Below are 26843 nucleotides of genomic sequence, written 5' to 3'. Positions count from 1 at the left end.
TTACTTAGTTGCAATTTCTTTGGCAGAAATCATCCCACTTGGGCAATACTTTATGTTCTAGCATAGTGGATACCACAAAACATCTTTAAAAAAGTATACTAGTTTAATCAACATTACCATTCCAAATTGAGTGTCAAGTTATAGCCTGAAACAAATTCTATGGTCAAGTAATAGAACTCCTAGAAAAATGGTTTTCAATTCCCTATAGTTTTTTCTCTACTGTCCTGTGTTCACCATTCTCCAAGGACCTTCATGCTACTCATGTTTTGCATATAATAGCGTTTAAGTGAACTAGAGGGCTTCTGCTAAGAAAACTGCACTTCGGCTTCTGATTTTTGTAATGATTTTGGCTTCTATTATTGTAATAGGAAAACCAGAAAAATTATAAAGCAACTGCTGAAATTTCAACTGTGAGGATAGTGACTTTCCATGCTTTAAAAAATTTCATTCTTTCAACACTCCTAGTGAACAAAGCAGAAGTATTTACACTACTGCAATTCATGCACTTCTTTAAGGTTCTAAATTCTTTGCATTTCAGCCAAGCTTCATGTACCAGAAAGAAATGACATGATTATTTCTTAATTAAGGTCTGGGAACTTAATTTGCAAGGAAGATTTTAAAGATGCAATGAAATTAACATAAACTTCTTGTAAAACACATCCCTAAAATTTCCTCTGGTAGATGCAGACATTTGGAAAAAAACCTTGACTTCTTGTAATAGGTAACTTCAAAGGCACTACTTTCGGTCCTGCACACAGTCCTTCCGCATGGGTGGAGTACATATCCTCTCAGGAGCTCACTGCCAAGACTTGTACTACTCCTATGCAGCAAGATCACTTAGATGTGTTTCAAGTAACAGCCTCTGTTCTTCTCTGTTCCTGATGTTTATTTTTCACTTTCAGCCTCCTACTGACATGGCATGTCACTAGAAGCATCTGACAATTTCCAGTGCTCTCATTCATCCCTACATGCTGCTTGAGCACTTCTTCAATGCACCTCTTTTCTTACACCCTTCTGCAATTGACTCACAAGACTGTATTATCAAGCCTGAAGTTCACTGGTCATTGACTGCTTCAGGCTTAATTACTGTGCAAAAAAACGAGCAAACGTCAAGTCTTTTAAATGTCAGCCAAACAGTACCAGCACCTTCCTCCCCCCCCCCCCCCCCCCCCCCCCCAAGGATGTTAATATTTTCAAATCTAAAAAACCAGCAAACTGATATAACTTCCTACCCAGTCTACTTTATGAGGAGCAAAAGCTGCAGAGATCCTATGACTTACATACTGCCAGTTGGTTAAAAGGTTCCTTAAAGGCCTACTGACTTTTTACAAAGATAACAAAACAAACCTGAAAGTTTTTACAGCCAAACCTGGCTGATCCATACTTGGTACTGTAATGCACAGCCTCACCTGACAGCTTCAGAAAGCTTTAGTTGTCTGCAACATTACAACATATTATTGTATGAAGAACACTGACCTATTAATCCAAACAAAACAAATCACAGCACTGCTAGCTGAAAAAAAGCTGTAGAAGACTATGAAGCAAGGTCTATGGCAGCACACTGAAATATCTATTAGCACTTCTGAAGCTACAAAATTTTCATACAGAAATCCTGAAGTACTGTGTAGAAAATTCCAAAAACTTATACAAACACTGTGACCTGCCAAGAGCATCTAAAAGAAAAATAAGGGAAAAGTCTGGCACTTGGCATCTATCATCTAAGTGCTTTGAGGAGCTTTGTAAGCACTAGTACCAGAAAAGTTTTAAGTAAATTGCACCTGTTCCACAGCAAGGGAACTGGCACACTAGGCATTAAAAAAGCAGTGAAGAAAAACTAGGAATTCTAATGCCAGCTACCCAGCTGTTCTTATCTTCAGATTATGATAGTTCCAATGAAAACTGTTTAACTCCAATAATCTGAATACAGAGTTTGGAGTAGTATGTGATTTCTTACCCTCTGTCATAATATTCATGGTTTTCTACAGACACCTGGGAGTGTCCAAAGAAGAAAGTATTTCAATAAAACAAAGAAACTCGAGTAAGTTATTTTATCAAATTTTAAATTACTCCATACATGGGAAAACTAACACTCATAGGCAGAAATACAGATTTGATGATAATGTTATGATAAATAATAAATATTCATTTAGTGTGAAAATATTCAGCACATTGTTCATTAGTATCAAAGTTTTGATGAAATCTACAGAACAAATTCCAGACCCATCCTGTGTTAAACAGGAAACTCATCTTACACTGCTTGTCATTTCTAATTCCCATATGACAAGTGTTGTAACACCACATTACTAGGGCAGGAAGAAATCTGAATTTGTTGTAACACCAAAAATGAATCAGGATTTAGCCACCATATTTTTCAACAAGAAAGGAATCCAATCCATCTTCTTCAATAGTTTACTACCATATATATACATATAATTACATTTTTTCATTTCCCCTGAAGCTGTTTAACTATGAAGGTATCAATGTGCAAGTATCCTGACATGAACAGTCACCACTCTGTTGTGGCCATTTTTCAGCAGCTCAGTTTTTTTCACTGAAAAGTCGGTATCAGACACCAGTCTTACTTATCTGATACAAGAAAAATATTCCTGGTTCAGTGGCTATGTTTCTACCAAACACAGAGAGAAGGAGGAAATGCTGTACTTACTTGTTAAAAAGATTCAGTCCAATCCTGTAATGGCGTTTCCTGATAACATCGTTACTGAAGGCAGGGGAATCCCAGCTGTTGCGAGTTTCTTTGTGGTATGTTTGTTTGCTCAAGGTTTGCTCCCTTAGGCTGTCTCTAGAAGAAGATTCTGAGCTGCAATTTATTGTGTCATTAGAGTTGGAAGTGCTGTTGATGCTGTCATTGTCTCCATCAGAATAATCAGACTCTGATTTGCTTTGCCTGTTGGCTGTGCCATTGATAGCTAAATGGCTATCTATAGGCCTAGCCCTATGTCTCGCCTCCTGCTCCTCTCGCGATATGATCTTGGCAGGAATACTGTGAGGGATGTGTTTTGGGCTTCCTTGCTGACTAGTGATCCCTCGGTCATATGCATTTTGCCTCTTTAACGAGCCTCTCTCAGAGCGATCACTCAAGTCCACTGAGCTGTCACTGGGTGGCTCTATAGTTAGCAACGGTAGATGATCCATTCTCATCCTCTGTTCCTGACATTCCAGTGATGGGGTACTCCTGCAGCTCGTATCAGTGTCTATCTTATCATCTTTGTGGGTCATGGACCAGTACTCTTGAGAAGAGTTCACAGACCGGAGCCTCAAATCAGATTCTGTGCTGGACGGTCTGTCTACTGACTGCGAAAGTGGAAGGGGTGGAGATAACTCTTCCTCATCAATATATAACGTAACATCACTGTATGATGCTGTCATCTCATCAAGCTTCCTGTGATCCACATTGTGAATTGCTGGTTTAGTTTGAGCACAACTATCCCTTTCCATTTCACGACTTCTGACTTGATCCGGAGTCTGGGCTTCATCAGAATGTAGACTACGGCAATTCAGTGCATCATCAATGGATTCTGCAAGGGATTTCACTTGCCTGGAAAAAGCATCCTCCAGTTCTGTAATAGCATCAGCAAAATCAGTAGATGCTGCTGGAGACTTCATTGTAGCTGACTCTCCAAGGTCATCACATTCAGACTGTACCAGGGATCCCAGCTTTGACCCATCATTTGTAACAGACACTTGTTTTCCTTCAAAGTAAGAGCTATGGACTTTCTCAGGTCCTTCAAAGGAAAACTGCATTCTCATATTGGACAGTACAATGCGTCTTGACATACGATTTTCAGACATAGAACTTCTAAGACGCTCAAAATTTTTGTTCATCTGATACTGGCGAAAAGCTGTTTGTATAGTACGAGCAGCATGTCTAGTTATGAGACGGCCTCCATATTTCCGTTCTAGCATTTCCACCTGTGAAAGGGTGAACACAATTACTTTGTAACTTGATGCAGGTTGGAATAAGGTTAGAGTATAATAAAAAAATAATTCTTTTTAACAACTTTAATTTTCAGACATTTTTCAAAGTGTATACTGTTTCTGAAAGTAAAAACTCAAAGCTCCAGACGAACAACTGCACATACAGTGAACCAAATAGTCATTTCTAAATTCCACCATAGAAATACAGACAAAAGTATCAATATATGAATACTGTCATATAAAATTAAGGTGTTGGCAGTTTGTGTGTGTGTGTGTGTATAAATTTTGGTTTTCACATGTTAGTATTGGTGTGCCCATGTCAAAGCAGACAAGATCAAGCACTCTAGTGCAGTATGATGCAGTCATTCTTTCTCTGTAGGGAAAACTGCAGACAAGTAAAATCCAAGTACAATGCGAATTGCCATATTTTGGAAGTAATTTCTAGAAGTGGCCATTGCCCTTCCATGTATGCATCACTTTCCACATGAATGAGAACCAGGTAGCATAATTTCACCCAGGCCCGATATCAAAGCAAAACCAAGTGTCCCAGACCACAGGCTTCCAGAGAGGTTTCTATGATGGAATATCCACACACAGAGCCTTCCTCAAACCAAGAACATATTTCAGGCTTTCTAAATACAAATTCAAATCTATTTTCAATCTTGTAATTGCACTCAGCATTGACAGTGTTTCCAATTAACAGAATGAATATGCAAAATAAATACATTATAAATGCTATTGCTTTAACCTAGTGAAAATGATATGTTAATACTTTTGGAATACTCATTAGATAATTTCAGACCTTTCCTTCCAAAACATGAAAAGCATTGCTTCTTTAAAAAAAAAATAAAAATGACTGAACAAGGTGAATAACAAGTTTTACTTCATTTTTTCCCCAACATTTCATTTCTGTTCTGATTAGTCTTTGCTGCATTCATATTATTCACAAACACAAAACATCCATGACAGAGCAATATGGCTAGTACTACAATTAAACCCACCATTTTTCTGGCAGCATTTTTGTATAAGTCCATGCAATTTCCATAATACTCCAATGATTCAAAAGTCGTTTCTCCTCACTTGCAAATCCAGGTACCCTTTTTCATTAGACACCATGTTTTAATTATCTATGTTATATGCAGTTGCACGCACAAGCCGCTCCCCCGCACACACACACACTTTGGAGGTATCTTATAATAATTGCTACGCTCAGATATCGATGTGCTGAGGGGATTCATCCCCCTTCTATGGAAGAAACTAAATGCTACTAAAAATATTTTCTAGTCCATTATGTCTACCATTTGGGAGTAGTTGATTTCTTTCTTTCAGTGCTATTGCCTGGTTCAGCAGCTCCCATTCCCCTCGGTGTTTTTTTAAGTATGAATAATTGATTATTTTTTTTTTTTAATTTTCATTTTTTAACTCTAGATGCAAAATGTATTATGCACAGTTATTGGCATAAACTGAGGTAGCCAGCTTCCCACATGGGCTCAGATCAGAATTACCGCTAAGGAATTGTTCTTTTCATTGTATCTGGAAACACCCTTTAACTAAGCTCAAAAAGCTGTGTCTGATCTCTGAGCTGGGAATCTGTAAGTCTCTGCATAATTGTCTACAGTCTGTCTTTAAAAAAATTGTTTAGCCTTTCACCCCCCAATGGGGTTTATATCACCCCCACATTTGCATATGTCAACGAGGCATTCTAAAGATTTTTAAAAAAATAATTAAGAACTTCTATCACAACCCTGCCACTGCTGCCACACATTTGCTCTTTCTATCCATAGCATACATTAGGTCACGTGTGTTTAAATAAATCATAAGAGATTATTTTGCTGGACTAATCTCAAAACAAATGTTGAATTTTCAGTTTAGTTCTCCTCTCAAAATTAAATGTCACAGCTAAAGAAAAGACAACTATCACAGCTGGTGTGAAAGAATAAAGCAAAATCTAATATTCTGTAAAATAAATTACATGTACTTTATTCTTGCAAACACCTGTTGTCCTTCAGGTTTACATAGAAAATATCATCATTGATTATAATTAATCAGGATTTTTTGCGGGAATTTTACTTGGAAGTATTTTTGAATTTGCCTTGATGATTTATAAGACTTGTGACTAATATTGCTAATAAATTTTAATGCATATTTAATGCACACTTAATGAATATTGCCTTTAGGTAAAACCTTGGACACTTTCCTAAATTGTTTTTCAGTATCTTCTGATATTTTAATGAGAGATTTTCAAGAGCAGTAAGCAACTCTTTAGTATCAAGCTTCCTTTATGTATCATTGTCACTTTTTGTTCTGTGGGACTCCCTGAAGAAATACAATGTAACATCTGCAGTGCTCAATCTCTATCAAACCAGCCTAAAACGACAGATGGAATTAGGCTCTGTGGAATACCTGCAGTGCAGCAGACCTCCTCAGTAAGCCTTACACTCTGTATCAATCCCTTATGAGACACCTAGCGAAAACGACTGCTAAAGGTGGAAAAGGAAGTAACATTTCAGATCTCACAAGGAGGTCCAATCCAATTTAATAACAAAACTGGCATAATCCAGATCAGGAATCAGGAATTTGGTATGTATCCACTCCAATATAGAATTTGGTGATCATAAAGGCTAAACAAAACTTATACTTGCTATCCCAAATATCAGCTTCAAGTCAGAGCCCAAGCTCTGTTCTTCCAAGTCTCTCTGGAACATTATACGATCCTCCAACCTGAAATTTCAGAACAAACAGCTGGCACATGAGACATAGCCCCTATAAATTTCAGGGACTATCAAATACGTCTTCCAAAATCAGGAGTACGTCAATTCCCTGTCTGCAGAATTTTGCCTGCTTCCACTGTTGCTATGTTAACATACAAGTTGGAGTGACTTTCCAGTATAGCACAATGATTCACAGTAAACAAAATATTCTGTGGCAAGGAAGATCTCTAACAGAAAAACCTCCAAACTCACAACCGACAAACACTGTTGTGTCAGCTACTGTGCATCTATCAGTGAAATCCAGCGCATCCTGCATATTTGCTTACCTTAAGCTATTACAGTATCATTTTCAAATTATAAATTTGAACTTACATGGCAATAAACATCTTTCAAATACGACTACATTCAGAATAAATCTTAAAAGGAATGGCAGAGGCCATCTTACAGAAGTGCCTTTTTAGGGACAAAGGCTTTGAAGATCTGTGTAGCTTCCATCCAGTTCTTTTTAAAGCACATGGGAGTTTTGCCTAGTTGAGTAAAACCAATTAAGACCTTGAATTCACCACACAGATATGAGCGTGCCAGTTGCAATAAGTTCTTAATTTCTTTCAGCAACAAAGATATCCAGGTTTCAAAATGACTAATTTTCTTAGAAAAATATTTTGCATTATTACATTCTAGTACTTGTCCCAAGCCTGAAATCATAATTCCTAGTGGAACTTTTTTAACACTGTTAACATTATCTTTTATGCCTTTCTTCAGGAAGCAGAGAAGATGTATGGTACACAGGGATGACAACACAGAAAAAAAAAAAAAAGTAAAAAAACCTCAGAAATGCTGATGTAGGACTATTTCAAACTAAGGTGGTCAAAGGAAAAAAAGGTATTTTCAGCATCAAAGCTGAAGGGATGCTAGAAAAGATTTTTTCCCAGCTTACAGACATGTTGCTGTTGTCATAAGTTAAGTAACAAAGCTCAAATACCTGCTTATCTTGTAGGTCTGAAGAGAGTTCATAGCTCTCAGAAAGTGATCTTGACCTTTTAATAGCGTCTTCCTCTGCTTGTTTCCGCAGAATGGATGTTGAGTGCTGAAGTTTCGGCCTTCGAGATCTTTGTTGTCCAGGGGAGACAGAATACAGCCCGTAAGCAGAATGATCGTAATGGTCTGGACTTATAGCTGAACTGTGTGTTATAGGTCCTTGATGGTAAGTAGATGGGCTATCTAAAGATGTGCCAGTTTCACTGCTTGGAGCTTCACCCTCAACACTACACAGAATGAAAAGACAGGAAAATCCTCAGGTGAGTATTTTGTAGGAAAATCCTCAGCAACAAATAGCATAGTTTTACTTAGTATCATTTTATGTAGACATTCAGCACATTTTGTTGTTATTTAACTTTATACAGCAATTACTAATAACATCCTGAGTAAGTCACTCAGCAACCACTGTGTAAAATAAAACTTATAATTTCTTATAAAACTGCTCTTCTCCAAGTTGTTCTACTTCAAAATGACAAATGCTTATTTGTGTCTTTCCTTCCTTTGACAAATAAAAGCAATACTTTCCTACTGTTATATTACAGTTTGACATAAAAGGATTACTTTCATGTTACTCAATGGAGATTTGGGACTTAATGGATCTCGTGAGCTACTATGCTTCTAGAAACTGAAGCTGGGAAAAAGTACCTACAGGAGAAATCTAATTTGTTTCTCTGTTAGTGAAAGATTGCTCCCACGGGACACTGTTGACATGCTTTGTAGTAAAGCATCCCAAGGGATGGTGTTTCTAGGTAACGAAAGCAAAATAGTTTCAGGTAGGGAAAATGCAATAGGAGCTATCTGGCAAATAAACTACTTTGTTTTCACATGAATGCTGTTATTGCTAAGGCATAAAGGAAAGAAAAAAATCTTTTACATTAAGACTTGTACACAACAGGAAACATTTAAAAACTGAGTCCTAGTCAAGGTTTACTCTGAAGTAGTGATGACTAATAGTAATTTGCAGTTGTTTTATATTTACAGTAGGGCATTCTCACATTGCAATAGGGCATGCACATTCACTCTTCCATCTTTTTCATATGTTTCACATAAATATTTACTATCTGCCTTATTCTGTGTACACAGAGCATCGGTAGAAAAACAAAATTTTACTTCTTTAATCATTCAAAAGACTTAGTAAACACTCCACACATGCATGAATATAAACATTTGCAGCACCTCCACTACCTTTTGTTTTAGGAACAGGTACACCCAAACTCTAAAAGAGTCAAATCCCACATTCCCACCACACCCCGTATTTCTTATTTTGCTTTCACTTACACGTACGTGAACATAAAAAAAGAAGCGCTCCTGTTGTCACTCAGCAATGAAATGCTGTGACCTTTGCTGCATACACATACCACAGCAATCCCTTCAAAGTACAGAGCGATTTCCGATAGAACGTTCTCCACTGGACCGCAGTGCCAGAAGAGATCAAGATTAACACTGGCAAAACTCTCCTAGCTTGGACAGCGTGTACTTCTTAAAGCAAAGGAGAAAAAGGCCCCTTAGATTTCTCAAAATGTTTCTATAAACATGTAAAACTGGAAGCAAGTCCTCTTTCCTTGCCCATCAAAATATGACTCTGCCCAAAAGGTATTTTCAAACATACTTTACCCAAGCTGGAAATATTTTCAGTGTGCACTCATTACTTTTTCCAAAAAGGAAGCTGACAGGAAACGAATCCCTTTCCCTCCATGATACAGCTGGCTTTCAACTCAAAAATGATAAATTATCCAGAGCTTTGCTAGTGACACTGAAACTGTGTAACCACCCATTAAAAACAAACAAATCATTCTCTCTGAAGTATCCATTAAAGAAATTAGTAAGGTACTGAACTGCTTCACATTCTCTCTTTAAATACCGAAATACATTTCTCTGTTCTGCTAACTATGAGGCCATACTGTTTTGTACCTCACAGGTTGCTCATCACAAGCTTCTTTGTAAGGACTTTTCATACAGCCATGGTAAATTTGTTTTTAACAGGAAGTCAGGCATTATCACTATTCCCCCTTCTTAGGTTCTATGACTTTCTGCCTTCCTCGCCCTTAAATTGTGAACTATTTAATAACCCTTCCACATTGATTATAATTTCATGTTGACATCTTAATAATGATAACTTCAATGGATCACTTTAATTTTCATCAACAAAAAGGGCACTGGCCTAATCAGAAAAAAAATGGAAGGGGGTCTGCCTGAGGCTCTGATTAAAGTAAAGGGTTATTTCTTTATTTTTAGTCTTTCATATTTTTTTTTCAGGACGTAAGCATGATCCTTGACTGACTGTAATGCTTGATCTCATTTTGCTCACAGGCCTATTCCCTGTCATCACATCTGACCTTTGAAACAGGGAAGTAATTATCTTTTACAACAGGTAGCCTCCTGCACAACAATACAACAAGCCCTTTAAAGCAAACAAGCATGCACAGTCTGTACGGTATATTTGAAGGCTTTCTCCCATTCAGCTCCTCCTTGTCCTGTAAGAGCAGCTGAAGCTTCACACGAGTTATTTCATAAAAATCAAACTCCACTGACAAAGTAAAGCAGTTTGCTTTCTACTTCTTATTAATTTACATATGCTTGGGGGGGGGGGGGGGGGGGGGGGGGGGAAGAGTATTTCCACAAATATGACCTGCGTGAGGCTTTAAGGACGACAAGCTGTATTGCTCCACTATGTAGGAAGTGCACACAGAACATCGTGGTACGGAAGCAGGGAATTGAGAATCATCCTGCCCATGTCTATCTTGAGAGTGTTCACTAAAAAGGATACTTCTGCTTCAAAACAGACTCAGACCACGAGCCAGCCGCTGCACAGTCACAAGGGTGGTTTTTATCTTCTACTTATTAAAAATGCAGCCACACAAAAACGTCAAGGATTCTGCTCGAGGTTTGCAACAAAACTTAAGAGTAAGTCCTCAATGACAAGGGGAACAGTTATGACACCTCTCCAGCACTACTTCAATTCCAGTAGCCACCCTGCACACACTGTCTTTGGCAGATGCGTAAGAAATGAAGTACATTAAATACACTGCAAAAATAGAGAATATAACACTTGACACAGCCCTAACTGGAAGCAGACCAAACTTCTTAATAAAGGTCTCTAATTTGAGGCATCTGCCACCTACTATACGTGTTCAGTAGAATTACTGATAATTTCAGTGTTTAAAATAATGCAGCAGACAAATTTGGTTCATCTCCCTGCACTATGCGATGGCATATTACTAGGCAGCTTGGCAGTATGTTGCATATCCCAATTGTGTAATATTAGGAGAATGCAAAACAGTTGAAATTAACCTTTCATTCTATGAACTCCAATTGTTTTATCACACTCCTGTTTCAGCAGAAAATAGACGTTCATTATGTGCCAAGCCAGAAAAAGGTTGCTTGCCAGTATTTTACAAAGAAGCACCAAATGGAGCAGCTACAGAGTGAAAATGGAAATTAATTATTTAAAAATAATCAGTACTATTAATATGACTTTGCATGAACAAACTTTAACACAGAGCCATGGAAAATCTTTGGGGTTTTGTACACCTCAATTACTTTTTTAAAGAGCAGCCAGCCCTGACTGAATCAGGGCTGAATTTTATCAGAAATTAACACTGGAAGTTTCTTCCTGCATAAACCTCAACTTGTAATAGTGTTAAAAAAAACCCACAACAAACCAAAACACCACTGTATCAAGAAACAATAGGGAAGAAGAAAGACTTACAGAAAAATAGAAACAGACCGGGTACAGTATTTCTAACATATCTCAATGGATATATAAAACTATTGGTGAAAATCAGATTAATTTTACTAATGACTATAAACCAGTATTAAATACCAAATATAGATGGATTCAGGCATTTTCTTTTCTTTTTTGTGTGTATGGGTCTAGACTTCCTGTGAAGGCTAAGTCACACACTCTGCAAACACTTTAAAATTAAAATACATCAGCTGAAGTGACATACATGCATGCAAGTGGGATCTGTTGGCTTCATCAGCAGAGCGGTGAGATAAGGGTCGTCCCCGCAGTGCAGCTAAGATGCACATTGCTCTCTAACAGCGACACAATCAAAGCTCACTGCTCTGTCTGAATCAAAGACTCACACCAATGTGCACACAGTGGCTGCCAAAAGCTGCTTTTCTAACTAATTTGCCTAGAATTCAAACCTGACTAGCACGGTACATGGCTGTATCGCTGGACTAAAGTAGTATATAATAAACCCATGCTTACAAAACATGAAGGAGATGATGTTGCTAGCAATTTTTTTTAATAGTTATTTCCCACTATTCAGGTGCTAAAGTAATTTCAAGAATTACCTAATAAGAAAAAGCTCTGTCTCCTCCTTCCCTCCATCTAATCACCAAACCTAGTTGCGTGGTTAGCCATGACCAAAACAAAACATTTCCTCTCCGGGCATTTTAGCAGCACAAACCTGGCAGTCTTCTCTCCCCTGTCTCTCATTTTATACCTTCAGTTATTATTTCTGATCACAAAGGCTGTACTTAGTAAGCAGTACACTAAAACCACCATTACATTTTAAAACAATGTATTATTCAGGTTCTTTGAATACCTACTGTTATTCCTTGATTTATTTTTCTTTTTTTTATATTTACACCTTCCTTTTCCTTCAAATCTTGCCTAACTATTATCTTAGCAAAACCAAAAATGAGCACAATAAAGACAAAATTTTGAAAAGCAAGAAAATGTCAATATTTGAGCTCAAAATGAATACTGGAAAGAGTACTCAAGACCTAAATTGCAGTGAAGAGCAAACTCCACACTTTTTCTGTAAGTATAGACTTTATTCCACTGACAGTAATTGCAAAATCATCAGAGAAACTGCATGTTTGGATCCACAGGCACAAGCATTTACTTCTTAGACAGGCTATACTACGAAGGAGAGATGATAACCAGAAATGCAAAAATTGCCTTTTTACTGAGGCCCAGTACCTTATCTTCAAAACTACATGCATATAAAGAGGAAGTATGTAACAACATCAGATGCAAGGAATTATTCAGTATTCCCACTCACCCCAGAAACCTCACAGTTTGGAAGTAGTAAAGTGTCCCAGTACATTTGTAGGACTAAAATACAAAGATAATGAGAACATATGCTTACAGAAATCATCCAAATGTTCAAACCAGTATGTTGCAGATTTAGCTTGGAACTAAACACAAAAAAGGAATTCAACACGCTTCTAAATAATGTAAATGCCAAACCAAAACTGCATGCAATATTTTAAAATAGAACCAAAAGACCCTCCCAGCTAAACAGTGTGAATACTTGAGAAATTATTTTACCAGTGAACATTCTCTGAAATCACTAGTTATTTTCATCATTCATTTAGAATGGACTTTCAACAGTGTAATACAAAGACATGAAATTGAAAACAGGCCCTAACAACTGGATGGTACATGCATGAGAACCAATCAGCATTATATTCATCCTGTAAAAAATTTGTTTTGGACATAAAGAGAAGTATGACAATATAATCACTTTGTGCTGCTGCATCATAAAGATTTTTCCATAGCATTTTAGATCCTCAAAAGTTCAAAGGTACACAGAATAAATTCCTTCTAAATTGTGGAAAGTATGCACAAGTAATATGAATACAGTAAGAAAAACATGGCCAACTTAAAATTCTAGTCAGCATGACAATGATAAAACCACTCAGCTTTGCCACGACACTACAAGTGCTCTGGTCTTTAGGAAGCAGGCAGTTTTTGAAGCATGGCTGTGGTGGAGTATCACTTGCCAGAGACAGCAGTCAAAACTCCAGGTTTTCTGCATAACTGGAATTCAAGTTGAACTTAATGAAGGATTTACAAGTTTATTTTATTTTTTGCAACAGTGAAGCATTTGCACAAGTAGTTCATGAAATTCTTCAGTCAAATTGATCCCTTCTCTGCCTTGCCTGCTTCTTCCTGAATCCATGCCATTTATTCCCCCCTTCAGGAAAAACATACGAAAACCTGGTTCCCTTTAAGTCCTATCTACAGATAGAACAATTCTGCAAGCTTATTTTCTTCCTTTGTCCCAAACTTTCCTGTCCATAAACATTAACATGGTATCTACAGCTGAACTATCTAGATATCTAGGGACTCTGCCATATGATTCGTGAGATTAATTTAAACACAAACCAAAGAGCAAAGCTTTTTGTATTAAAACCTCATTTCATAAACATGATTCCCAGTAAAACTTCTGCCTTTATTTACATAAATATCCTATATAAATAGGCTCAAATGCCCAGGAAGGAAGAACTGCTATGCATCCGTTTTACACCAACTATCTCTTTTTAAGATTGGGAGTTATGATCAGAGTTTGAATCTTTAAACTCCTAATTATAGATAGCCACTTGAAATAGATCCAAATTCTCTACCTTGCTCAAAGAATGCAGACCAGAAGTCTCCCATGGCACTAACTCTGAGTAACAGAGAGAAGCATGATGGCAGCTGCTGGAGCAGCTGGTGTGGTCAGACACTTCCAACATAAAGCCTGAAAAAAAACCCATTTAAATGGCAAAAATCTAGGCATTCCACACAGGAACGAACCTCTACAAAAGTTAATTTCTTGCATATAACTCTGTCTTTACACGTGAAACAAAGTCCTCATTTGAACGTGAAATCTTGTGACAATTGCCAACATAACACTGCTAACTAAAACTATGACTCCCCATACACAAGGTAATCCGAACATAAGCATTCATTTGACATAAAGGTACACCCCACAGCTTCAAAGCTGGCTTACATTTCAGTGCCGGTGGTGCTTTCTGCTATAAACTAGGAGCTGTATTTCATTAAAGCTCTGATGTATGCACTGTATTATCTCAAATTACTCTCCACAAAAAGTTAGTTACTTAAAATGCAAAATTAGACATACGTAGTTCATACAAGCTATCTTTCTAGCATTTTTCCCCAGCTCTTAAAATATTCCCCAATAGAGTGAGAACATTTGAGCAGAAATATATTTTCAGTACAGTTTGCAACAGATTAGAATCTAGTTCTTATTGACGTGTCTGTTTTGTGCTGTCTAGTAAACAAAAGTCAATCATATTAAGAACTTATACAAATCCCCAAATTCAATAAATGCAATAGCATTAACAAACCAATCTACCTTCAAATATACACTGTCAAAAGTTCAAAGCCATTATGATGGACAACAGTATTCACAGGCATTGGCAAAAGCTTTGATCCAGATATTGACCAATGTTTTTTACTTAGAATGCACTCTCAATTCAGCTGTTTCTGTTAGAAACCAACAAAACCTTTGAATGCACATCAAAGTAATGTCCCAGGTAATTCATCTTACTGAAGTCAAAAATCATTGCAAGAAATATCCAGACAAAATTTGCATGTGTCTCAGAAGCGAACACTAACAAAGCAACCACTTCATACTGTAATGTTCTGTGCAATAAGACCGCCAGTAACAGCCAGCTTAAGTTGAAACAGTCTGACAACCATTGACAAGAGCGACCAAAGCCCCACAGACAAGCACCACCATGTGCACTGCAAACCTTCATTCCCTCTCTGCTCTAAGCCCTGGATTCAAAATTACAGAAACACCCCAACATCTACTCATTCAGATACTACCAAGATTTTAATTCTCACTAAATAACGCCATAATAGGCATTAATATTTTTTTTTTTTTTAAAGTGCATTTTGACCCAGTCTTATATGCCATTAGTAGTAGCAGAGAGCAGGGGAAGAAAGATGAAAAATTATTTTCTCCATGCCAAAACAGAATGTAGGAGTTAATGCACCGTCTCTTCTGAAATGGAGATGCACACCAGCAAGACAAGACAAGTAAACAAAAATCTACCCAACTTCTCCATTTTAGGGAACGACCTATATAATAGATTTAAGAACTAAGAATATCCATTTGAAAAGAGCTTACTTGAGCTTATCTTCAGCTTCCAAGGAGGAGAAGAAAGGTTAAACACCTCGTGTATCACCTTTGTCTAAGTCAAACAGTGGCAGCATATTGGCTACAAGACACAGGTATTTACTACAGAAGGGTCAAACCAACCAACCAACCCACCCTCACCCATTTAGCACCTTACGAACCCTACCTGCTGAAGGCAAAGCTGCGTTTTATTTTCATTATTTAGCAGCTGGAAAGTAACAAAGGAGACTGACAGCATCGACACAACTTGACTACAGCTTACAAATGTTAGACTATCTCAGGCACAGACAGACATTACGTTCTCTGCTAATCTGTGTTAATCATCACCCAGCATATGTTGATTCAGCAATGACCGTATTCCATACTTCAACCTCTTTCAAAAATGGATCACTATGGTAATAATTTGAGGCTTCTGGCTCAAGGAAGAGTTCTCAAATTTATCAGCCCAATTTTCAAAACTTTTAGAGGGTTTTTTATGATAAGCTCCTCCTCTTGATATGTCAGCCCAAAACACACCAACATCAGAAAATGTCATGGATGCTAAGCTTATTATACAGATGAAGCTAAAAATTTTTAAGTGTAACTGCAGTATCTGACCATTTAACAAAATCTGTGATCTGTGAAGGTTTACCTACCACTGCAGACTTTGTCCTGTTCCTGCTATGTAAACTCTTACACAACAGGATAAGCTTCAGAAATCTGTGGAGTCTCCCAATGCAGCTGGGGTAGAATTTGACCTCGACAATTTATTATTTATTCAGATACACCACTTAGCAACCAGAATCCTCTTACTTATCATATCTACACATGGCATGTATTTAAGATAGTAAGATATTAATACACATTCTACTGTTTATATCATGCCATGACCTTTATGCAACGCTAATTTTAAAAATGAAGATTTAGTTTCTGCAGCTGAGAAAAAACTGATTTGCATGCACAGCTGAAGCAGCATTTGCGATAATGCAAAAATCCTCGGTGTCCTGTACCAGCCGTCCTTCTATTTTGCCTCTGTCGTGGCTTCAGCTGTTGTGCCAAGCCCACCAGAGGAAGAGGTGACACAGAACAACAGTGCTGAGAAACCAGCTTGCTGGCAGTTAGGTTCTGTAGTAAACTAAATACTAGTTTCCTCTCCCTGTTCAGGTCTTGGTGGATAATGCTCCTCTTTCTCCTCTCATGTAATAACTCCACATCTTATAAACATGAATTAGTTTAAAGATCCTCAATGAAATCTTGTTTACTGAGTAAATAAATGTTTCAGGCATTGAAAGTCCATACTTTGAACAAAACTATCCTCTCATCTTAGATCAAATATACTTGATAAAGCCTATCATTTGACTCATGTTAATGTTTTGGGCCCCTTATCTATCTCAAATTATTACAAAGAAGATGCAGTATAGAGCTAGGAACAACTTTTGGGCAGGCCAGCTTTTCCCTTCAAGTGTATCTGTGTGCCTGGGCAGAGGGAAATTAAGAATCATCATAAACCAAAGAGCACACAGAGAGCCCACACAGCAGAAATGACAACAAAGCCATCTTTCTGTATTGGACATTATAATCGGTAAATTCACATCACAGCTGTATTTGCTTAGGCCATATTTTCACTTAAGTAGCAAACAAATATTATACAAAAAGACCTATTTAAAACAACTAAGGGATTGAATTTCAATTAGTTAATAATATATCATTATTATCTAATGAGGTGGGCTTTAAAACAATGTCACTGATAAATGTGAGAAACTTTGCTCTCTCACTTAGACTTAAGAAATAGTTGGCTGAAGTTCTCCCACTTCTAAAATCAGAAAGAAAAGGACTGTTCAATTCTAGTGTTTGACTCCTTTCTGAAGTTACAGATAAACTTTATAAGGTTTTAGAGCAACATATTTTAAAAAGCCAATCCAAAAAGTCTGATCAAAGAAAGACCTTTTACTAATCTAACTGAACATAGAAGTATATACAATGTAGAAGCACCACTCAATTTTAAACACTGCACAAACCCTGCATTTTGACTGCCAACTATGTCATGCCAAGTCTAAAAAAAAACAACCACCAAAAGTCAAAGAAACCCTACTAGTTTTCTCTATGGGAGAACAACGTAATTTCAATATAAATGCAAACAGGCATGGGAAACTTTCTCCAGGTAGGAAAGAAAATGGATGAGCACATAGAACCCCTGTTCCTACTTCCAGTGAAGTGTGGAGTGTTGCTACCAAGTTAGTGAGAATGGGAACTGGCCCTAAGCATTCTGCACACACCGAGAGAGGTCTGTTTTGCAACTTACTGAACAGAATCACTGCTAACCAGTCCTTAAACACAGGCATCCTCATAAAAGTGAGATTTTTATACCCTGCATCACACCTAAGGTTTATATCAAAGTGTACAGAACACAGTGTTTAAGGAAACAAAATGGCAAGAGATCTGGTTTGAAGTACAGAGATTGGTAGCAAAGAAAATGTTTTAGAAGTTACTTAGGTTCAAGGCAATGCCTTTGAATACAGAAGATACTTGCAGACATACTCAGAAAGATATTCTGCGTCTTGCTACGTGTAAATCTTCAATCTTACAAAAAATGAGACCTCAGAAGATTGCTTACAACCTCTAAATCATTTAAAGAGCTGACAGATGCTTTTTCTTATTTACAAACTTCCTTCCTTTTACGTTTCCTCTCCATTATGCTGAGTCCATATATTTCATAGTTCTTTCTCTGTTAGTGAGGAATTAAATGTAGGCTTTCAGCAGGACTTCTGAGCCACCTCACTGATCACAATAAAAAAGTAACACAGGTAGCAATTTCTATCTTGGAAACCTATACATGCTATTTCAAAGCTTATTATCAGGCGAGAACTTTCTCCTTACAAAACTTAACTATTAGCAAATTTTAAGTTTTATGTTCTAAATAATTTTATCACCTATCCCAATCAGTACCTAAAAACAGAGTATTTACTGCGCATACACACAATGAAAGTAACTGTTAGGTTTTACTGCCGCATATAGCAGCTTCATTTCGATGCAGCACACAGACGTCTGGTACGCCTCTGCAACTCCTGCTCCCAGAAGCATCAACAATCTGCACTGACTTCTGCTGATGCAGCTTGCCTTAGCAGGGGGCTGCACGTGGGGCTGGCCAACCACAAAAGAACATCAGGTCTGAAATACAGAACTTGGATCACTGTTAGAATTTCTAGGCACTTTACCACAGCTTAGTTCATTGAACTTTCCACAATGGAAAATGGTCTTTCAGGAAAAGACAAGTCCAATTCCTGAACACAAGAGTCACAATATTGTGAACTGAAAACAAAATACTGTGCAAAGATATATTTCAAAAATGTCAACCAAAAGACAGTCAGAAACAATCTTGTGTATCACTCTGCACTGGAAAACCTGAAATATTTCTTTTCTTCTAGGTTAACCTAATCACAAACATCTTAATCACATTTTAATAACAAAAAAAGAATCCATGTTTGCAACAGATTGCCACCATTTGGGACAATTCCCATTAAGGCTGGCCAATCCTCTGTTCTCTCCCAATTTCACAAAAGCATTAACTACTACTATTAATAGGAAACTATTAGATGTAAAGTCCTATTCTCACAGAACCTGCAGCATTACAATCAGCTCCTCCTTGAAACCAGTTTCTACTAAATGGTCCACATCACTGGTATCTTCTAAACAAGGTTCACAGAATAAAATGCAAGAAAAGTCTACATAAACAACAATAATGAACTGTTTTTCTTTCAAGGATCTCCGAACAGCTGAAAATATTATTTACCATCCAACACCCTGTGAAATGTTAACCTCAAAGTATGAGAATCACCCCAGACATCTCTAGAATGGAAATTCAACAGCTGTTTCACTCCACATTACAATAAAGCAGAACCACGTAAGAAAGAAAAATAAAGGTAACTTTTATTACCAATTGAAAGTGCAGAGGGAAGTTTGATTGAGAGAAAAAACTGCTATGAACCTGAACCACGTCCAGAAAGTGAGGGGTTTATGCAGGCCTTTCTGTTCTATGTACTGCCAGACCCCTGGGAACTGCAGCTAGATCAGGAACACTACTCTCCATCTCACTTGAATGATGACTTCCACAGCACAACCTCCACAAAGAATGAGGGAAACCCTGTCCTTCAGTATTATCTTTAAAGGCAAGAGTGCTTCCAACTAAACAATCCATTCCTTCCCGAAGATTTATCCTTGGAGTTCTGTGCAAATACTGACATGGCCTACCCTTGACTTGACTCATGAAAACTGAAAGGATCACAACTATAATCGTTACGGCTGTAGGCTACTCTAAAAGAAATACACTAGACTCAAGTTACATACAGTGCAGCTGTCGAAGCTACAGTGCCCATAGCCACTGATGTATTTCACCTTCCACAGGATCTGAAACGGTGTTTGGTCCTTTCTTCTGTAAAGGTGGGGAGTGGACACTAATTTAAAGTCAAATTGTCAACTTTCCTGTAGTGCAGTTTTAGGACTGGCTGCAAATATAACCTGCAACAGAAATCCATCAGGTTTGCATCCTTGCTTCCTTCATACTGCATAAAGATGACCTGAAAGGCCATGTATATATCAACAAACAGAAGGAAGTTAAGGGCTTTTTTCCTCTGTTCTTACCAAAACATTTAAACTCATGACACATCCATCCTTGTAAATCTGGTGAATTTTAGGGGCAACTGAATTTTTTTGGACTCAACAATGCAAGTACCCAGCAGAAAAAGAACCCTAAACTTGTTTTAGTGCCCTTTCCTGTATGTAGGCATTTCTGTAAAAGGAAGCCAAATCACAACTGCTGCATTTTGTTGTGCTTGCACAACATAAGGCAATGGGGAATTGGGTCCTTTGTTTTTAAGCATGAGTTTAACTCGGATGACACTGAACTACTGAAAGAATCTGATTAACAGATATACTACATCAATTTCCTGTATTACAGGCTATTGAGTCCTTCATTCTAATTTTCTGCTTTTCTCTCACAGGGAAAAAAGGGTTTGATTTTTTTTTATCATACCAAAGCTTGGCTTTTTTACTTTATTTTTATTAAAGGCATCTTAACAATAATTTCATGAAAATGTTTCTAGTCTTTTGTCTATTGAAAGCAAGCAAAAGAAGATTTATTTAGCTAAATTTGCAGTCCCCTTTAACATAATACTAAGGCTTTGTGCTACAGTGGATTAAAGCAGCATCTGTTCTTCTCTGGAAACCTGGAGTCAAATCACAGCAGTGCAGTAAAGTTGCCATCTCTGTCTGTATCCTAACTAGAATCATCCTTCCTCCAAATAAAATTCAAACAAATTCCTGAAAGACACAAGAAGGGCTATGTAACTAAACTGTTTATGTGTTAATAAGTCTTGCTAATAAAGCCTGCATTCAGTAACTATTTTTGCATAACAAAGATGTATGAATTAAACAAAATCTGTATTTACACAAACTCTGACATAAAATGACAATATGCAGGATGCTAAAAATACGCTTCCAAATTCAGGGCCTGATTCTGCTATTATAACTACTCAGCCTTCTCAGACAACAGAAATATAGAAGCAAACTTGGGATTATGAATTTGGCTTGTGGCCCATACTCTGTTTAAATATCAATGACATCTAAACAAAGCACAGTTAACGAAAACATCACACGAGCACACTTTCTCCCCAAACCCGTGATTCACCTCTTCATAATTCCAGTTGTTCCGTTGATCAGGCAGTGTCTGGGTTAAGGGTCATCCTCATACATTTAATGTAACAAATAGAGCAATCAGGGCTCCATCTTGATTACAGTTTTTGAGGTCTCCTGCAGTTCTGTCATTAAATAAACTTAAAAAGCAATAATTGATTGACAGCTACTGTGATTAAAATATGCCTGGCTCTGAAATTAATGATAAAAATCACCATCAATTCTGACAGAAAAAGTACTATGTAAATGCTGCAAGAGCAAGAAAATTGCATCCTTAACATCCTTCATAAATTATGGTAAATCCTTGCAATGAAGAGGCACAATAGGTACAGCCACCCAGCTGATCTATATCCATGTATCATAATGGTCAGAGCAACAAAGTGGGTTCTTCCCCTTCAAATTGTGGCCCTTCACAGGTTTTTTTTTTGAAAAAAAAATGCAAAATTAAAAAATACAGTAACTTGAACAATTTCCCTGCACCTGTCAGAATCATGCAGAAACTGCAAGCTGCATGGGTTTACAACAAAGAGAGTGCATTAGTTTGGATCTTGAGATTCTATGAAGGTCTACTGGATGATTTCCAGGACATCTTTATGGCATGAATATTTCCAAAGTATAGCTGATCTGGTATCAGGCTAGATCTAGTTTTACTCATTGAGAGCCACACAGCTGAGGCTATAAAGTTAAGGCAATGCAGTGTCTTGAATTTCAATTGGGACACCAAGCAGTAAGCAAAAGGAAAAGTTTTACTAGGAAAGCAGTCTCTCACTTCTCGCACTCTTGTTTTACCATGTTCTGCTAAAGACACCTGAAGTCTGAGTATCATGGTGTTAAACATCAAGAAGCACAACTGCAGTTTGTGAGGAGATGTTAAATACCTGCAGGTAGCATCTCCACAAGCATTGGTTTTGGTTCAGGATGACACCCTGCATCCATCAACAGAGGACTGGCTACTTTTAGGCCAGCTTTTATAATTCACAGCTACTTCATATTGGCCTTCAGGGCAAACACAGTTTGCAGGCATAATTAGAGTAATCACATAAGTGTACTAATCAGCTACACAGTTATGAGATCTTCCTCTTCAGAAAATTTGATCTCTGAATTGTCATCTTTACACTTCAGAGAAAACGTGACCAGTATAAAAATAAACTGTTGCTTCAAAGTAGTTATTTCACTGAAGTCCTAGCAGCTAACCTCTAGATCCTCAAAGGCATGAAATAATCCCAGCCTCCAAGTGATGGAAGTGATTCTCATGAAAAGTCAACATTTGGAAGAATACTTTCTATGGCCACATGAATAGAAAAGCAATTCTCTTGAGAGAATTTGCATTCTGCAAATACGAAATGGTCACAGGGTGAGAAAAACCATGGAAGGCCACAGGGGCTGTCTATCCTAAGAAATCATGTCCCAGTTCTCAAGGGGAACATGCTGCCAACTGGAAGTGAGGGAACCGTCTCGAGCAAAGAAGTCCACTTGCCCAGCAGTAACTCACTGTGTAAACTCCCAGCAACCTTCCAATACAGATTTGTAACAAGAACAAGTCAGTTACTGTTCAACTTGGTATCTGTACTTTTTAAGTAAAAAACTGAATTATTGGGCTTCCTTACCTACAAGTTGCAAATTATTCTACATAACTGAATTGCAAGTTTTTTATTAACAGCACCAGATTATTAACTGCAGTTAACTGCACCCCGAATATTCTAAGGGGGCGAAGAAACAACCAAACGCTGTTGATACACTGAGTGCTATAATTTTCACAGGTTAGCTCCAGATCTTGTACTACAGTTAATATCTTTGATGATAATGAATTATTTCAGATTAGCAGAAATAAGAAAAAAAATTGATAATAGAGGACTTCGCACATGAAATCCCAACACTGAGCACCTATTTAACTAAGAGAAAAAACCCAGCTGACTACTATATAACAGTACTCTCGATATCTGCCATTTCAGGAACTAGAACAGGACATTGCTACAACAAAACAAATCTGGTACAAAAGTGGAAGTAAAATGGGAAATGGGTCATTGTATTCAGCATGGCTTAAGTTCTCCCAAAGGCCAGATAGATGTAATTAATTCTGTGTTTATATGAAGGATATCTGCCACAAGAATAGACACAGATACATGAAACCATCCAAACTAAGTACTCAGCAATTCCTCTTTTAACACACCAGGCAGAATAATCAAGTTTAACTGAAAGGAAGTGCATAGCAATGTGCAAATGGAGGAAAAACAGTCTGAAACAATGACTGAATAGCAGAACGTAACTGTGTGAATAGAGGCAAATCTGTCACCAAAGTAACATCTACAAATTTCATTTTGAAGCAAGCCATCCAATGTAACTCGCATACACAAACATTCCGAATTCCACACAGGGAACTTGCAAGCTCAACTTTATTATTTTCCTTAAGCATAAAAATGGGCTTAAGCATTATTAAATGTGTGACTAAACTGTACTATAAAAAGTTTTTCTTAATCAAAAAACATTTTTCCTTTATTTTCCAGAAAAGACACTGTTGCATTCATACGTAGTTACGCTGAATTTCCTCCTTTTATATTTTTCCACACATGCACACATCCAATTTAAACACATGCACACATCCAATTTAAGATACTGCCTAGCTTGATTTAAATTGATTATCTCTTTAAGAGTCAATCAGCTCAGAATTTCACTTAATTGCTCGGTGGACTAAACTTTCACACGCATTGGAGACAAACTTACTTAGCAAGCCCACTTACCGGAACAACTCTTTTAGTCTATCATAATCTACACGCGATACTGCACAAGACCAACTGGTTTGTACTTCTAGTTTTCAAAAGGTTCATGTAACAGAATGCTGCATTTTGTAATGTGATGCATGTTATTTTAGCAGTAAACAACATCGTAACAATAGAGACGGTACGTATGAAGGTGACGACTCCCATTTTCTGTTTATCTGCCGTCAGTTAATCGGTATCCCCACTTTAAAGGCCTTTGAACTTAATTTTTTTTTTTTTTCGCTGAGGGCACGAGTCGCAAAGGATCATGTACCTACGCAGCGCCCGTGCGGTCGGGACAGCTTCCCAGGCTGACAGCTCCAGGGCCAGGTGCCCCCGGTGGGTGACAGGACAGCCCGCGGCAGGACCCGCCGCCGTGACACGGCACGTGACCGCCCCGCACCGCACCCGCCCCGCGCACGCACAGGTGTCCCGGCGGCCGCGCGCGCTGCCGGCCGCGTAACGGCCCCGCCTGCCACCGGCTACCGGCAGCGGGCGGACGGGCCCGCGTCTGTACTACGCTTAAACGCTTGGGGTTTCAAACTTTTGTTCCTACGGGACCGGCGGCACCGCAGTTCTTCCCGCTCCCCGTCCCGGGCCCTCGGCTCCCAAGCACCGCCAAGCCGCGGCCGCCCGCGTTCACCCCCCTGCACCCCGCAAAGCGGGATCCCCGACCGCCAGCCGGGCCCCCCGCAGCTGGCAGTGGCTCCGGGCCGCCGCTCCCCCCGCCTACAGCTTCCCGCAACGCGACCGGCGAGGCCGGCAACGGCGGAACGGAGCCCTTTGTGTGACAGGACGGGGGCCCCGCCGAGCGGGACGCCCGGGGACGCCCCCGCCCCGCGCCCCTCGGGCTGGGCTTACCAGCTGTCAAGCTCCAGCTCCAGCAGCGACTGGGTCCTCTCCGCGCTGCAGTGCAGGCACCACATGGCTGGGCCGAAGTCGCAGGCGGGGAGCTGGGCGCCGCCACCATAGCCGCCCCTCGGCCGCCCCGCCCGCTCCCCTCAGCGGCCGCGCACGGCCCGGAGGGGAGGGGAGGAGGGGAGGAGGGGGTGAGGGGAGGGGGGGGGCGCGCGCTCCCGCCCGCGCGCACGCGCGGAGGCCGGTTTCCCGGGGAACGCGAGGCGCCAGAGGCCGCGGCGGCCGCTTGACGGACCGGGCCGGGCCGGGCCGCACCGCGCCGAGTTCCGCCCCGGCCCTGGGAACCGGGAGCGCGGCGCACGCCCAGCCGAGGCCAGGACCCCCCTAGTTCCCGCAAAGCGCCGAGCTGCGGCTCCCGGAGCCCCTCGGCAGGCAGGGAGAAGTTTTAAAGCAGACTTTGCCTTCGGAGCGAAGGCACCGGTCAGGCTGCGTCCAGCTGTTTTCCCGCCCAACTCCTCTGCTCAAAATAAAATAAATACCCAATTATCTTTTGAATTACGTTCAGCGAAGAAGCGCAGCCAGCCGGGGGAGGCACCTGAGGGAGGGGGTGACGCTCCCCCGAGGCGGGGGTGGCTGCGCTTTGTCGAAGGCTTCTGGGAGACTCCCGGAGACATCCGTGGAAAGAGCAACGCGAAACAGCACAGCGAAAAATATTTCAGATGCACCAGAATAAGAAAGTGAAGCAAGAATTTAACTTGTAAAAAACCCCCACAACCCTGACTTGAGGCAATGACAGCAGCTGCGCTGGCAGCAAATATTCCATCTCTCTCCCCCTACGCTTACTCCCAGGCACACGACTAGGTGAGGAAATGAAGCAATTTTATCAACATCACACACATTCAAAACAACAGCATCTAAACTTCCCTGTTGTTGTTCTGAATATAAGCACAATAATCCAAATCCTATTTACTTCCATCAAACACTGGTTTTATATGTGTTGCACCAGTGTGAGATGGTTTGAGGTTTGCAATTGCAAGGCAGAATGTGAACCAGTGGCATGAAACACACAGAAGGCAAATACAGTACATTAAGCACTGTAGAGGCCTGGCGACAGGAGAACAATTTTGGGAAGAGTGGTTGATTTATTATTTAAAAAAACCCAAACCTACCAGAATCAAGATTTCAGGAAAAAAAACCCACAACAACTGAGTATTTAAAAAAAGACTGTAATTACTATCCTTTGTTGCTCCACTGAAACCTGATCTAGAAAGCTCATGGATTTTGCTATACCATGTCCTCAGTGTTCTCACAGCATTTTTAAATGGGAATGGAAAGAAATCTCCAAATACATGGTAGCTCAATGGTAAAGCTAGTTCTGGCAAGCAAGAATTCCTCACTAGAATTAAAAAAAAAAAAAAAAAAAAATCCCAACAAAAAAAGCCCACAACACACCAACTGAATTTCATCATTGCAGTATTTGACACATGAATAACAATCCTTCCTAATTTTTTTTTCAGGCAGATTCACCATGCAGTGATTAAAGTACTGCAAGAAATCAAGTCTAAACAGAGTTAATTGTAACTTAGTAACTCCTAAACAAAAACCATCTCATCTCCTAGAATACCGTAAAAGGTGCTTTAAATTACATATACGCCTCTTATGTAGAAACCACATACCTGCAAATGAGAACATTGAATTTATATAATTTTCTTACACACAAGAACATTTTACACAAATGTTTTAACAAAAAAGCTGCTGCTTCATGATGCTGCCCTGGTCTTTCTCCCCCAAAGCCTAGTAAAGAGAAGGGTTTGCAGTGTATCTGAAAGGTTAACCCAAGTGCTGAAGAACTAAGGAGTCAGCCAGTCCCAGAACTCCTTGTCCCCAGGGAACACCACCTTATCGGCTCTCTGCTCCTGTTCAAGACAGAGTCCGAGTTCCCCCGCCCATCTAAACCGCAAATAATTTTGAAGAGTATTTGCTAAGTC

At 39.2% G+C, this 26843-nt stretch overlaps 1 protein-coding gene across 16 annotated transcripts in view; it reads right to left on the bottom strand.

Moving 5' to 3' along the window:
* IQSEC1 (IQ motif and Sec7 domain ArfGEF 1) overlaps positions 1-26843 on the bottom strand; it is a 349414-nt gene that overhangs the window by 42934 nt on the left and 279637 nt on the right. For 10 of the 16 annotated variants that reach the window (XM_027789355.2, XM_027789356.2, XM_027789350.2 and 7 more), the window contains 2 exons: positions 7630-7912; positions 2666-3930 (listed from right to left, as the gene is read on the bottom strand). In XM_027789355.2, coding sequence (XP_027645156.1) covers positions 2666-3930; positions 7630-7912 — 1548 coding nt within the window. Of the gene's footprint in view, positions 1-2665; positions 3931-7629; positions 7913-15740; positions 15820-23979; positions 23999-24271; positions 24291-24858; positions 25024-26843 lie in introns of those variants that run through there. The other 6 variants (XM_055805592.1, XM_055805598.1, XM_055805591.1 and 3 more) reach the window with 5 other exon arrangements.

Source organism: Falco peregrinus, chromosome 5 (genome assembly GCF_023634155.1).
Source record: "Falco peregrinus isolate bFalPer1 chromosome 5, bFalPer1.pri, whole genome shotgun sequence".
Lineage (NCBI taxonomy): Eukaryota > Metazoa > Chordata > Aves > Falconiformes > Falconidae > Falco > Falco peregrinus.
The sequence above is the reverse complement of the archived record's forward strand: the minus strand, read 5'-3'. Positions and strand labels throughout refer to the sequence as shown.